This window comes from Aristolochia californica, unplaced genomic scaffold (genome assembly GCF_029961685.1).
Source record: "Aristolochia californica isolate CCGP_79_NKW_82.1479 unplaced genomic scaffold, dmAriCali1.0.hap1 SCAF_9, whole genome shotgun sequence".
Classification (NCBI taxonomy): domain Eukaryota; kingdom Viridiplantae; phylum Streptophyta; class Magnoliopsida; order Piperales; family Aristolochiaceae; genus Aristolochia; species Aristolochia californica.
In genome coordinates this window covers 29970017-29982777 of record NW_027182290.1, presented here as the reverse complement: position 1 = coordinate 29982777, position 12761 = coordinate 29970017, and the positions used below count along the sequence as shown (strand labels likewise).

Sequence of the window (12761 nt, the reverse complement as noted above, 5' to 3'; positions counted from 1 at the left end):
AAAATTAAAAATTTGTCATATGTGACACCATGCACTTTAGATCGATTTGTCTCATTTTTTAACAATTTTTTACATAATTGACTAAAATTGTTAGTTTCACCAAAAAACTTATAAATAGGGACTCGAATTTATCCCTTAGCTATTATTGAGCATTTATTAGAAAACCTAAATAGTCAAGAAAGATTCCCTAAACCCTAATATTACCCTTCTACAAGAGAACTCTGATTTTGGCAAATCCTTCGATCCTCTTGCATGTTTTTGACATTCTTAGTTATTCCATGGCTACAAACACATTCTCATTCATACCTAGTTTTGAAAGTTTGGAGACACTTTGGGAGTAACTATATCTCCAAATAAGGTGTAAGCTTTCTATTTTAATACTATTTTCACTTTTTAAGAGGTTTTCTAACATCTTTGTCTAAAAAATAATTACCCACTAGAGCTAGAACTTAATTGTTTGTGAATCTCTTTGGGAGAAATTGGGAAGTCTAATTGGTATCATTCTCGGCTAAAAAAAATTGGAATTTCTTTCGTAATTTCAACTAATACAACATATTAGTGAAGTTAGGGTTATTGGGCAGTGATTATCAGTAAGGAACATCGAAACCAAAAAATCTTGGTCTCCTTGTTGTGTGTGTATTTTTGTTTAAAATTTAAAATTTTAATTATAAATTAAACACTTTAATTGTAATTATTCTTCTCAATTCATCACCACTTAAAAAGTCACCTGGACCAACACATCACTTTTGAATTGTGAAGGTTATTGGAACGAGCTCCCACAATAGAAAAGGCAAAGTTAAAAAGGGTTGTCCACTATGAACAAACTCCCAAAGTGAAATAATAGAGGTAAACGAGGTTGTTCTAACAAATGTGACATTTGAATAAAGTGAAACAAGAAAGAACTTTGGCAAGAAGACGACTATTTGAATAGGGAAGATATCTGTATAGTGTGGAGAAACAAATAGCATTGTTGAGAAAGCCATTGTTCGACTAAAATCAATATTTGAATGGCCTGAACCAATAGAAAGTTTTTTTAATTAATGAAGTGTTGAATTAGATGCACTACTTGAGTACCAACTTATGGAAATTTTTATGATAGATGAATGTTCGAATAAGGTTGATATTCGAATAGTCCCCCCTCAGTAGTGGCTCACTATACAACATGAATATTTGAACATTGGCAATTTAGAACACCACAAAGAAATTTTTTCAATCTCAATTCAACTTCCATAGTTCATCAAAACTTATAAGGGAGCTAACATTTTTATCGATAGTTTAAAAAAAAATTACTTTTATTACACATTTGAGTAATGTTTTTCTATAGAATAAGATGTCATTTTTTTGTGGAAAATGGCCTTTTTATTGCTATAATTCAATTATTCTTTAGTTCTCTCTCATGCTTGTGTGACCTTTGATTTGAAAAAAGATTCTTTTGAAGGTTTCAAATCGAGCTAAGTATGTTTTTTCTTAAAAATTTTAAATGAAATGATTGTACTTAGTTTTTCAAAGTTGAACCCATGTTCCCATATTTGACATTAATTAAATTTGCTCAACTTATATATCTGACTTGAGCTTATGAGTTTTTTACTCTCCCTATGAGAAAGTCCCATAGAAGCTCTCGAAAACCACATATCTCAATGCAAATTGACTTTGATATCATTTTTTACATTAAGTTTGGGTTGTTTTTACCTTGGTAGAATCACCCAAAATTAAGTGTATTCATTTTTATCTTATAATTGCAATATTAGCCTAATTAGAGGTAAGTTGGTTATATTCATAAAACAAGTGATTTTTGCATTATATATCCAATCAGTTGGCTTGTGTAAACTAATTGGAAGTTGAGTCTTTTATAATATCCTAGTTGTTGTTTGTAAATCTAAAGGTGTGGGTAATAACTGTAATTTGGATATTTGTGGTATTTTGCTATAAATTTTGTTTGATTGATTCTTAGTTGATTTAACTCTAACGTGCAAATATATTAAGAGCGAATGTAGCAACTTAAGTTTGGATTGTGAATCACTACAAATCATTGTGCACTTGTGAATTGTTTGATTTTCACTTTATTTATTGCATTTCTTGCTTGTTGAATTCAATTGTTTGCGATTAAAAGTAAAAATTAGTCTTTAAGTTTGATAAATCATTTTACCCCATTTACGTTTATCTCTGTAGGACCTATGAGGAGGAGGAAATTTTTGCTTAATGATAAAGTTATACATTTTTAGAAGAGGAGGCAAATTATATCAGGAGTATGTATTATAGTAATCCAATGAGTATCATGATAATTCATTGAAACACAATATATATCTTATTTCCCAAGACCTGATATGTGTCATATTCTCCAAAACATCAATACATATCATATTTTCCGAAGCCTAATTGTGTTTAAAAAAGCTTCATATTATCATGTTTCTCAAAATTCGATACATATCGTGTTTCTCATAATTAGATATATGTCATATTTCCTAAATATAATATGTCGTGTTACTCAAAATCAATATGCATAATGTTTTCCAAAATTTTGTTCCCCGAAACTTGGTTCTCATTGTATAGTCCGAAATAATAAGTCAATTGTTGGGCGTTATGTGTTACATGTCATATTTTGTAATGTTTATAACGTAAATTCTTATAATTTATATTACATATTATACAATTATATGTTATATAACGATTTCACCTGAAATTTGAGATAAATCAAACACTACAAGTAATTTGATGTTGATGTACTCACAATTAGACAACTAAAACAACTAAGAAGGGGGCGATTACCCCATTGCTCCTAGGGGTGTAAATGATATATGGACGAAACAAAATAAGGTTATTCTATAGATCGTTCTTATTATCATACTTGTATTTCATATTTATTTTGTTCGATTATTTTTAGGTCGTTTTGATTTTGTTTATTTACCTGGTTATTGGCTACGTAAACAAATGATTAATTAAATATAAATAGTAAAAATAATAGAAAATATATAATTTTTTAAAAATTAAATATTAAAACATGTTTATAATATCTAAAGACAGTAAAAAAATTATACATTAACATGCATACTAAGTTTTTTCTAAGGAAAAACTTATAATAATACCCATACATAATTAGTGGTTGGGTAAAAAAGGATAAAAATAGGTATTAACTAGTAAAATTATCCGATTATATATATGAATAATAATTTTTATTCCATACTGTTCCATTTAATAAACAAAAAAATTGAATAATTGGATAAAATTGGCTTTACTTCATTTTCTCTAGCTCTTGCTTCTACCCTCTTCTACCTCCTTTGATACCTACCTATGATAAATTAAAAAATTAAAAAAATTTAAAATTAAGTTGCCTCTTAACTATAAAAATTGGGTAAAAGTTATTTAATTGTGACGTGTATGTGCATAAAATTTTTTGTGGGTAGAGCGTTCCTTCGAATGGGTAATAGAGTTGCATCATAGCTCGCTACTCGCGAGTCAGTCTAGCGCCTCCATAGATCAATCCAAGTCATTGAGGTTTAATCCATCTCTGCCGTTCTTTATAGCTTTTAAAGGTCCTTCGCACCTCAACTAGGGTTTTGGGAGCCGGAGAGGATTGTGCTTCACATTGTTATACTTTTTCTCTTCCGTATCCGACTGTTTTATCAGTCTTACGTGGTTGAGGTATATTTTTTACTCTTCTTACGTTCGTTCTGTTCTCTAGTTTGGCTCTCATCCTGGTGTCAAAGTTAACCTGTCGGTTTCATCTTTGTGCTTAAGTTTGTAAGCAACATAAGCACTTTTTTTTTTTTAATTGGAACTAGGTTTTTGAACTAATTCAATTACGCTTCCCATCCTTCTTGCTCCATCACTCTGTTTGTTTTTATCGGTAATTGCGTAGATTTCTTTACTGGTCTATGTTTAATTGGGATTCAATTTCCTTTTTTTGGGTTTCATTGTTCATTGTAGAGTGAGGATACGAACTTTTCAGGTTTATATATGACACTTGGTGGCCGATGTTTTCCCCGGAGTCTTATAATAGTTTTGTTGTGTAGTTTTAATCTATTATTAGCATGCGGTTATATTTCTGCATATTGGATTTTACAATGTGATTCCACCCATTTTGACTATCCACGACATAGAAGTAGAGCAACTAATGATTGACAAAATGAGCTAATAGGATCAAACTGGTGTGGTAATATCAAGTTAATTTTCGCTTGATTTACAAAGTTTAATTTTTTACAAATGTTTTTTTCAGATAGTTCTATTTTATTCCTTGACCACGTATTTTTGGCTATATGACTGAAATTGGTGCTTAAATTTGGTCATGCTATGAAGTGATATACTCTGGTCATTAGTCTATGTACGATCTATTTGATTTATGTGGAACTCATTGGATGATCTCAGGGTCTTTTATGAAAACGAACCTTGTTTGTTATGTTTTGGACCTAGATACCCTATATACTATTTGAGGTGACATATGGAAGTGTTAAGTATTGTTTGATCTTATGTTTACACATTTTTAATATCCCTGAAAATTCTTATTAAAATGTGGATCGTACCTCTTACGTGCAATTAGTTCTTCATCATGATGAAATGCCACTTTAAAATTTGTCTGAATTAGTAGAATTAATAAGAATCAGTACTTGATTTTTTTTATGACAGTTATCAATAATTACTACTGTGTTTTTTTTATTTTGGGAAATGTATGAATAGTGGTTTGTAGAGGACAGAACAGAAAAAATTGATAAAACTCGGGAGGTATAAGAGCTGAAAGAAGATGAGTTCCACGGTTTTTTTTTTTTTTTTTTTCTGTTTTCCCCTCTGCTTGACATTCTTGATGTGTGTCGTTTTATTTGAAACCAATGCGAGCAGGCATTTGTTTCTTGCAATTCTGATTTTCTTATAGTTTCCTCAATTACTATTCAGGAAAGAAGCCCTTTTTTAAAAAATTTCTGAAAATCATTTTTCTGATTTTTAGAAGAAAACTATAGCTGATTAGCATCTCCTTGTATCACTCTCTCATGAAATAATGAAGTGACCCCCTTTATAATTTTTTTCCTTATTTTCATTCTTTTGAAGTATCTAAATTTGAATGTTGCCCAGGTGCTGAAAAAATGATGGATTAGGTTTCTTTTAGCATGATATTTTTCTATCTCGTTATTTGTTTTGTTTCTAGGCTGTCTGATATTGATTTGTGACAAAGAGTTTTAATTTTGCCTTGTATTTGCTACTTCTAAGTGTATTGTATAGGTTAATGATCTCCATGCATCAGTCTGCGCATGTATAGAACTGATACTTTCTTATGCATGCTCTAATTTAGCATAGTTTTGTAGGAGGCCATTGAACCAATATGTATACGGCAAGGAGGAAAATCCAAAAGGACAAGGATGTGGAGCCCTCTGAATTTGAGGAATCAGTGGCTCAGGTAAATTTTTACCATAATTTAATTAGATTTGGATTGAATTTCAATTCTTACCCGTGTGTTTTCTTGATGGCCTAACAGGCGTTGTTTGATTTGGAAAACACCAACCAGGAGCTAAAAAGTGACTTGAAGGATCTTTACATAAATTCAGCTGTGTAAGAGCATGTCTCTTAGAATTTTCCACAAGAAAAAAGCTGATGAACGTTTCCTTTTTCTTTTTTCGGACAAAAAGGAGCTTTCTGTTTGATGAAAAAAAAATAGTCTCGTTCTGCATAAAGCTATAGTTGGAGCTTCTGTTTATTTCTTTGTCATGTAATGAAATCTTGCTGCTTTCAGAAAATTATTAAAATGATCACTACTTCTTGCAGTCAAATGGATATTTCTGGAAATCGGAAAGCTGTCGTTGTACATGTGCCTTATAGATTAAGGAAAGGTTTTCGGAAAATTCATGTGAGGCTCGTGAGAGAGTTGGAGAAGAAATTCAGTGGAAAGGTAGGATTGTGTTGTTATATAATGCCTTCTTTGTTCTTTTTAGTTGCAGACAATCTTGGGAAGTTGTTTACTACTAGTCAATTCAACTGATTCAGCTAGTCCATTTGGCAGGTTTTACCCTTTTTTGTTAAAGCATTATTTATTATTTTTTGAATGATGAAAGTGTTTTAAATTCAAACTAGACTTTTAATGCAGATTACTGTGTGACGTTAAAAAAATATCATTAACAGATATTTTTGGAGGTTTTCATTAGGGAAAGTGTCAATAGCATAACGACAGATTTCAGTCTCACCACTGGAATGAAATTCCATTTATTTATGGAGAAATTAAATTTTATATAAACTCTTCATATGTTTGTTCTTCACCTTGAACAGGACTGCTTCATTTGTTTTATTTATTTGAAAAATAGCAGTACTACATTATTATTTGTCCTTTGATTTGGTGGAATTTAAAGTAGGTTCAAGCTTTGATTAAAGGAAAGAATAGGTTCAAGTTTCCTTTGAAACACAGGGCATTTATTGAGATTTCTACTATGTCAATAGTGTTATGCTGCTGTTTTCAGGACATTTTTATGTTTCACATAGTGAATGAGGAAGAGTTTTGCCGATTGGACTATTCTTGTCTTCTCATTTGTTGTCTTTTGCTTTCTTGTTCTCTTCATATTCTTATGCATAACAAAATGTTTCCTCATCATTCTTTTAGCTTCCATAGTTATTCTCATTTTTGCTTTGCTAACTTTGACTGTTACCTTTGTCTAAACCGTTCTGCCTTTGTTAACATGTGCATAGTTTTATATAATGTTCTATATGGGTGTTATTCTTTTCCAATCATCTGCCACACCACCTTGTGATCTAATGCTTGTGCTATTTTAGGATGTGGTCCTTATTGCCACTCGGAGGATATTGAGGCCACCCAAGAAGGGTTCTGCTGCTGTGAGACCTCGAAGCCGCACTCTTACTGCCGTGCATGATGCAACATTGGAGGATGTTGTCTACCCCGCAGAAATTGTTGGGAAACGCATCAGATACCGCCTTGATGGCTCTAAGATTATGAAGGTGAGTTCAGAATGCATGTTTATAATCTTCCAAATCACATAGGGAGTACTCTTAGCATAATCTGAATTGATAGTGTCCTCCACTTTGTATTTTCAGGTGTTTTTGGATCCTAAGGAACGTATTAATACAGAATACAAATTGGAGACATTTGCAGGAGTTTACCGGAAACTTGCTGGTAAAGATGTTGTGTTTGAGTATCCAGTGACAGACGCCTAAAATTGGGAACCAGAACTGTTTTTGTAATATGTTTCTATTTGCTGTCGGCATGTGATGCTGGTTAGATTTTGGAATTCCAGATTTATTGAGATTTTTACAGTAGGATCATGAGTTGATATTGTGTCTTACTAAGAATTGGTTTCGATTATATCTTTGTAATCATGGTAAGGCAACTAGGTAGGATTGTCACTATTGGAGTGATCTCTTCGGCTCTTCAGTTATATTCTTATTGCTTCAATCATCATCCGATGATTTATCTTGGTTAGCCTTCAATTGATCCCAGAACACAAAAAAACAAAAATCTTCCAAGTGACGAAACATTGGAGCATGAAGACGGCACTCTAGATGAAACTCTGTTCCTGGCTTGCTCTGTAAAAGCTGATCACTGAAGAAGAACATGATGGTTGGACTCCGAGTTTGACTTACAAAAACGGCATGTCGGCTCAGTGATTCTCAGTCACCTACTAAGAAATGAGAGTTTATTGATTGACTCTCTTAAGCCTTAATTACAGCAACATGTTTACTTGATTTAACTATTTAGATCTTCTAAATATGTGGCAAATATCTTTAACTCAGAATACCAATCTCTTCTCAATTATTTCAGTGCAAGATCTAACCTTCTCCCTACCAATAAAGAAACTATTTGAAGAACCTTTCATAAGGATCACAAAAAAGGTGGAGAGAACCAAAGAAAATGTAGAAGAACCTCATAATATCAGTTTTTGTTCTGGTACCTGTTGGCTTTTCTGTTATTAAATTTGAGTCTCTGACTTCAAAAAACGAAAGAAAAAAAGAAAGAACATCTTATTTCTCCATATAAACATACCAACAGGTACCCATTACGCTAGAAATACATTTTGAAGTTTTTTACTATAAATAACTTTAAATTATTAACTAAAGTACATATTTTGAAGCAGTGAAATTATATCAAGAACTTGCTGTTCACTCCTGCTCTGTATAATAGCAATCCCGTGAACGGAGCTTTAATGGTAATCTCAGTCCCAGCCGGTATGAAGAAAACGTCTCCCTGTGCAATCATCTCTTCAGTCGTGCTTGTCCTCATCAATCCTTCCCCTGATGCAACTATGAAAATAGATGGACCCGGTGTGACTGGAAATTCAACAGACGCAGCCGAGGGGAGGGTGTATTGATCTACTTCAAACTCGTCAAATGGAGGAGAGTACCTTCTTGCGTACTCGTTCACTGGAACTCCATGCAAAATCTCAGGGAAACCCTGCACGGAGAGTAGCTGTAAGATTTCATAGTTTAGAAAAAACATTTCACAGTCATGTTTAAGCGGGATGGCTTAAGGAATCACAGGAGTCACGATTTTAGCAATCCATCCAGAGAAAACTTGAAGGTTCCACAACAGAAGATAGATGTACTGCCAAATCAATTACTATTTGAATCATTAACTCAAGGATAAGATTCTCACCATAGGGATATCAATGATTAAAGAAGAAAAAGAAATCTCCTACTCTCCAGAGTACTAGGAAAACAGAGGCGGCAAACTAGTAAGAGGAAGGAAAAGATGACTGCTCCATGTGCAATTTTGTTTATTCAGAGGAAACCAAAGAGCTAGGAGGATGCAGGGCATCAAACATTAAGAACTTTAAACAAGTCAAAAGCAGAGCAAAAGCAATGACTAACGATGGCATCAAACAGGTAATTGAACAACACTGGATTGGTGTAATTGAACATCCAGAAAAAAAAGAAGGCAAGAATAGACATCCCTATATTCTGCATCAAAACGAAATTCTTCCACCATGTTGCAAAAATTTATCTGCATCTCAATCCAACCTTATGCTTTACTTCTCATGAAAACATACAAAGTTTGAGGGTAACCCCCTGTGCAAAGGATAAGAGTCAGTATTATTGACCTGTTTGTATGTCAGCATGGAACAAAGAGTTTTAACATCCCGGTACTTCTGGGTGAGACCGGCACGGACAACATTGTCAGAGGTAGCCATGCATTCCACACAATTGCCATAGATGTAGGCATGAGGTTCATTTGCATCAAGGTATAACGCTTCCCCAGGCTCAAGATGCACATAGTTGAGGAAGAAGGCTGCCAGTACTCCAACATCAGCTGGATATTGCTTTTCAAGGCGTAATGCTAGCTTTTCCTTATCGGTTAATGCCCTCATCTGACATGCAATACACAAATCACAACCAATAAAGAAGAATCAGTTTCTACCAGTTTACACTGAATAGCAGCAAGAAAAAAATCACTGCATACTTCCTGCTACCTTATTTTCCATGTCCAGGCGGCTTTTCATTTTGTTGACCACCTCAGAAACTGCATCTTTACTTGTTGACATAAGCTGGGTGAAAATCAACTTCAATGCAGATTTCACTTCTTCCTCCCCATCTTGCTCTTCTATCTTGAGAAACTGTTCTGCAGTGCTACCAACCAGTTCCACGATCTCAGGAACAGTAGTAAGTACACTCTTAAGCTCCTGTATGGCATAGCAATCCCAAGCAAAATGGTAAAGGAGATCTAACTCATCACCATTATAAAACATATTTTCTAAAGCAGAGAATGCATTTGAAGGCCTTTTCCAAATCGATCAGTATTCACATCAGAAATTTACGCATGAAATTTCTGCAGAAATATATTTGTAATAGCAGTGGTGACAAGAAAAAAGGGAACAAAAGTTGAGACGAGAAAAACTATAATTTTAAGGAGATGCAAAAGCAGGAACAAGTTGCAGCATAAGTGGGTTTCCTGAATGCCATAGCAATGGGAGAGCCAAAAAACAGGGAGAGAAACGATCACGACCTGAACCCGTAAAATGTAAAAAAATTGCTTTCAAACAATGAACATATACTTGGAATGTACAAAGCTTAAAAATCTGCACAAGGATTTTGTTTTGGATTATTCATCTCTTTTGATGGATACAAGTGGTCTAGAAGAAAGAAACTAGAAGTACATAAAACAAAATCAAGCAAAAGAACTAAGATAAGGCTTAGTAGCCTTTGAAAATCCAGAATGGTATTTTCTCTATCAAAAGCCACCAATATGATAATCTTCATGAGCTCCAAACTACAACAACACATGCTGAGTTGAATCCAATTTCTCGTTCTAATCCGTCACAAACTAAGTATTTAAATGCCGCATTTATGAAGGGTTAACTACATCAAACACTTTGATCTTCAATGGATATGATTCGCAAGTACGTTCTGAAACAAGATAATGATTCTACTATCTTATTGGGTTTGAACAGACAACAAAATACTGCGACTACACCAAATAAATTACAAAGTACAATCAGTTTTACCTCGAAGCTGACAAATCCACACAAGGCCTCAAATTCAGTGACGGCTAGAGCCATTTCAGGTTTGTGATTGGGATCCTTGTAAATACTTGGATGTGACTTGTGGAGATGCCGAGCCAATTCCTTGTCGGGATGAGCTTGTATTGATAAAGCTTTTGCAACTGACAGAACCTGCCACGCATAACATGGAAATCGAACAAGAGGAAATCCATAAAATAAGCAGAAACAAGTCGTTTTTTTTTGTCCGGATAACTATTTTTAGATTCAAACTTAGTTACCGAATAACACATACAAAATAGAACCAATATTTTGTCAAAACAGGTGAAAAACATAAAGAAATTTATGCCGATTAGATCCATGTTAAACTGAAACAGCAGAAAAAAGTAATATCAAGACTAGCAGAATTATAGTACCGTTCTGGTGCTTGAAACAGAACAAAAGGTAAAAAGTAATTCCTCCCTCACCCAAAAGCAATGAGAGGGGGAAAAAACTAGCATCAAAGAGAAGAAGAACGAAAAAAAGTTCGAAAAATTCCAATAGAGAGATAAAAATCCAAACTGAACAAATACCATAAAAAAGCACACGTCATAGAAAAACAGAGGAGCAAACTTCTGAAAAACAAAGCTAAAACTACAAAAGAGATAAAACAAGCGACGCATATTTTAGCTTTACATACCTTGAACAAAAACGGCAAATCGCTCCCCCACTTCGCCAACACTTTCTCACCCAATGCTTTAGGGTTTTCACGAATCCACGACTTCAAAGACACGGTAGTCCCCGTTTCATCATGAATTCCGCTGTCCACCACAAAGGACGGCCCGGAGGCGTGGGTACCCATCCAAAGTTCCGCATACGGTTTCCCGGCATCAATGGGCTCCAGACAGTTCCGGGAGAACAACGTGGCAACATGTGACTCTTCACCAATTTGGCCCCAGTCATAATTCTGGACGGAGCATCGCAGACGAAGGGGACTCAGTGGCTTCATAGACACGGACGATCGATCAACAATTTCACATAAATCAGAGAAGTCCGAGATAGAAGTTGAAGTAGAAGGATGGTTTATAAGGGAATGTTTCTGGTCTGATACACAGGCCATGATAGGAGTTGAGTTGCTCTGTTTTTTTTTTTTTTTTTAAATTCTCGGGAGAGAATTCAGTTGCTCTGTTTGGAAAGAGACGACGACCGGAGAACTGACCTGATACAGAGGGACAGCGAAAGGCGTTTTTTTCTCTCTTCTCAACGTCGATTTACTAGTCGGCTCATGGCTGGCTGCTTATCAAGAAAGAGTCGGCTCAATGAGTCTCAGACCCGAGCCGCCGAGTGGGTGCATGGGGACGGTTCCGAGGCGGTGACGGTTTTTCCGACTTTAACTGAAGGGGGGGGGACCAGGAGAGAAACGGCTCCCTTGGCTATAAGCCGAGCTGGTGTCCCTACTAGGAACGTAGCTCGAGAAGCAAAGTCGCGCGCCAGCCAGGGACTGCGGCATGGCACGCGTATCTATTCCCGTATTTATCCGATGCCAGGGTCATTTAATTAACCACCTTCATGTCATTAATTACAAGACAAGCCATTCGAGCCTTCTATTCCTCGTCTGCTCTAGATTGTCTTTTTGCCGCATTTGGCCTTTTGAGATTCCCGAGGCGCCGTCCTTTTTTCCTAGTCTTTATCTGCTCATCAATGCCCGACTCGCGACCGCGAAATTTCCTCCCTTTTTGTCCTCTTGGGCTCTAGTTCCGCTAAAGCCGACAGATACCGGAGGGTATTCGATGTAGTTTTTCGGCAAAAGTCCGTCACACCAATGTGCGTCTCCGCCGATACGGGCCCTGTAACGTAACGTTTTAAAAATCTGAAATTGAAATATTAGTAACATTTCATCGAGCTTGTATAAAATAAAATATTAGCAGACATATCGGGCGATACGTTGTATCAGTTTGACATGTAATGTCAACCTAAAAACCCGAGACGTATGGCCGAAACGGGCAACAACGCGAGGATCATAAAAGAAATAGTGCAGGATCACGTGTTAAATATTACAGAAGCGGATATATGTTTTTTTGTCTTCCAAAAATAGTCAACGAATAAGTTAAAATTTACCAACTTAGCCTGGCCTTTTCGTTATAATATATGTGACAAATGTGACGTCTCTATTCGTCTCTTCTCACAATAGGTAAGTCCCTAATGAGATGCAAAAGTTGGTTTGACGCATGTCTATGGTAGCTCCTTCATCCTCAACATCGAGTACACAACCTTCATGTCTTACGAGCACTCTAGCCAGGTCAGCTATGTCTATATTACATGTGTGTCCTGGATCCTCGTGGGCTATTGACTCAGGAACATTTA

At 35.3% G+C, this 12761-nt stretch overlaps 2 protein-coding genes across 3 annotated transcripts; one reads left to right on the top strand and one right to left on the bottom strand.

The window, feature by feature from the left end:
- Nucleotides 1-3534: 3534 nt before the first annotated feature.
- On the top strand, nt 3535-7245 carry LOC137940489 (small ribosomal subunit protein eS7-like). 2 transcript variants are annotated; one of them, XM_068785583.1, is made up of 6 exons: nt 3535-3639; nt 5292-5383; nt 5462-5535; nt 5749-5872; nt 6745-6927; nt 7024-7245. In XM_068785583.1, exons 2-6 carry the CDS (start codon nt 5309-5311, stop codon nt 7141-7143), a joined length of 576 nt encoding a protein of 191 aa, XP_068641684.1. In that variant the 5' UTR covers nt 3535-3639; nt 5292-5308; the 3' UTR covers nt 7144-7245. The 2 variants fall into 2 exon arrangements, with proteins under 2 accessions (XP_068641684.1, XP_068641685.1); XM_068785584.1 differs by having other exon boundaries at nt 3559-3639; nt 5284-5383.
- Nucleotides 7246-7928: 683 nt separating this feature from the next.
- On the bottom strand, nt 7929-11644 carry LOC137941324 (mannose-6-phosphate isomerase 1-like). Its single transcript, XM_068786683.1, has 5 exons — nt 11098-11644; nt 10425-10592; nt 9393-9602; nt 9024-9290; nt 7929-8377 (listed from the first exon to the last, which is right to left on the bottom strand). The coding sequence occupies exons 1-5, from the start codon at nt 11515-11517 to the stop codon at nt 8066-8068; spliced, it is 1377 nt and encodes a 458-aa protein (XP_068642784.1). The 5' UTR covers nt 11518-11644; the 3' UTR covers nt 7929-8065.
- Nucleotides 11645-12761: the final 1117 nt, after the last annotated feature.

What these genes read in the sequence shown, in the direction of transcription:
- LOC137940489 (XM_068785583.1), top strand. Translation starts at nt 5,309, where the DNA reads ATGTATACGGCAAGGAGGAAAATCCAAAAGGACAAGGATGTGGAGCCC. An exon ending in TTGAGGAATCAGTGGCTCAG is followed by an intron (nt 5,384 to 5,461) that starts GTAAATTTTTAC and finishes ATGGCCTAACAG; the next exon opens with GCGTTGTTTGATTTGGAAAA. An exon ending in CTTTACATAAATTCAGCTGT is followed by an intron (nt 5,536 to 5,748) that starts GTAAGAGCATGT and finishes TACTTCTTGCAG; the next exon opens with TCAAATGGATATTTCTGGAA.
- LOC137941324 (XM_068786683.1), bottom strand. Translation starts at nt 11,517, where the DNA reads ATGGCCTGTGTATCAGACCAGAAACATTCCCTTATAAACCATCCTTCT. An exon ending in ATTTGCCGTTTTTGTTCAAG is followed by an intron (nt 10,593 to 11,097) that starts GTATGTAAAGCT and finishes TATGCGTGGCAG; the next exon opens with GTTCTGTCAGTTGCAAAAGC. An exon ending in CCATGCTGACATACAAACAG is followed by an intron (nt 8,378 to 9,023) that starts GTCAATAATACT and finishes CTCTCCGTGCAG; the next exon opens with GGTTTCCCTGAGATTTTGCA.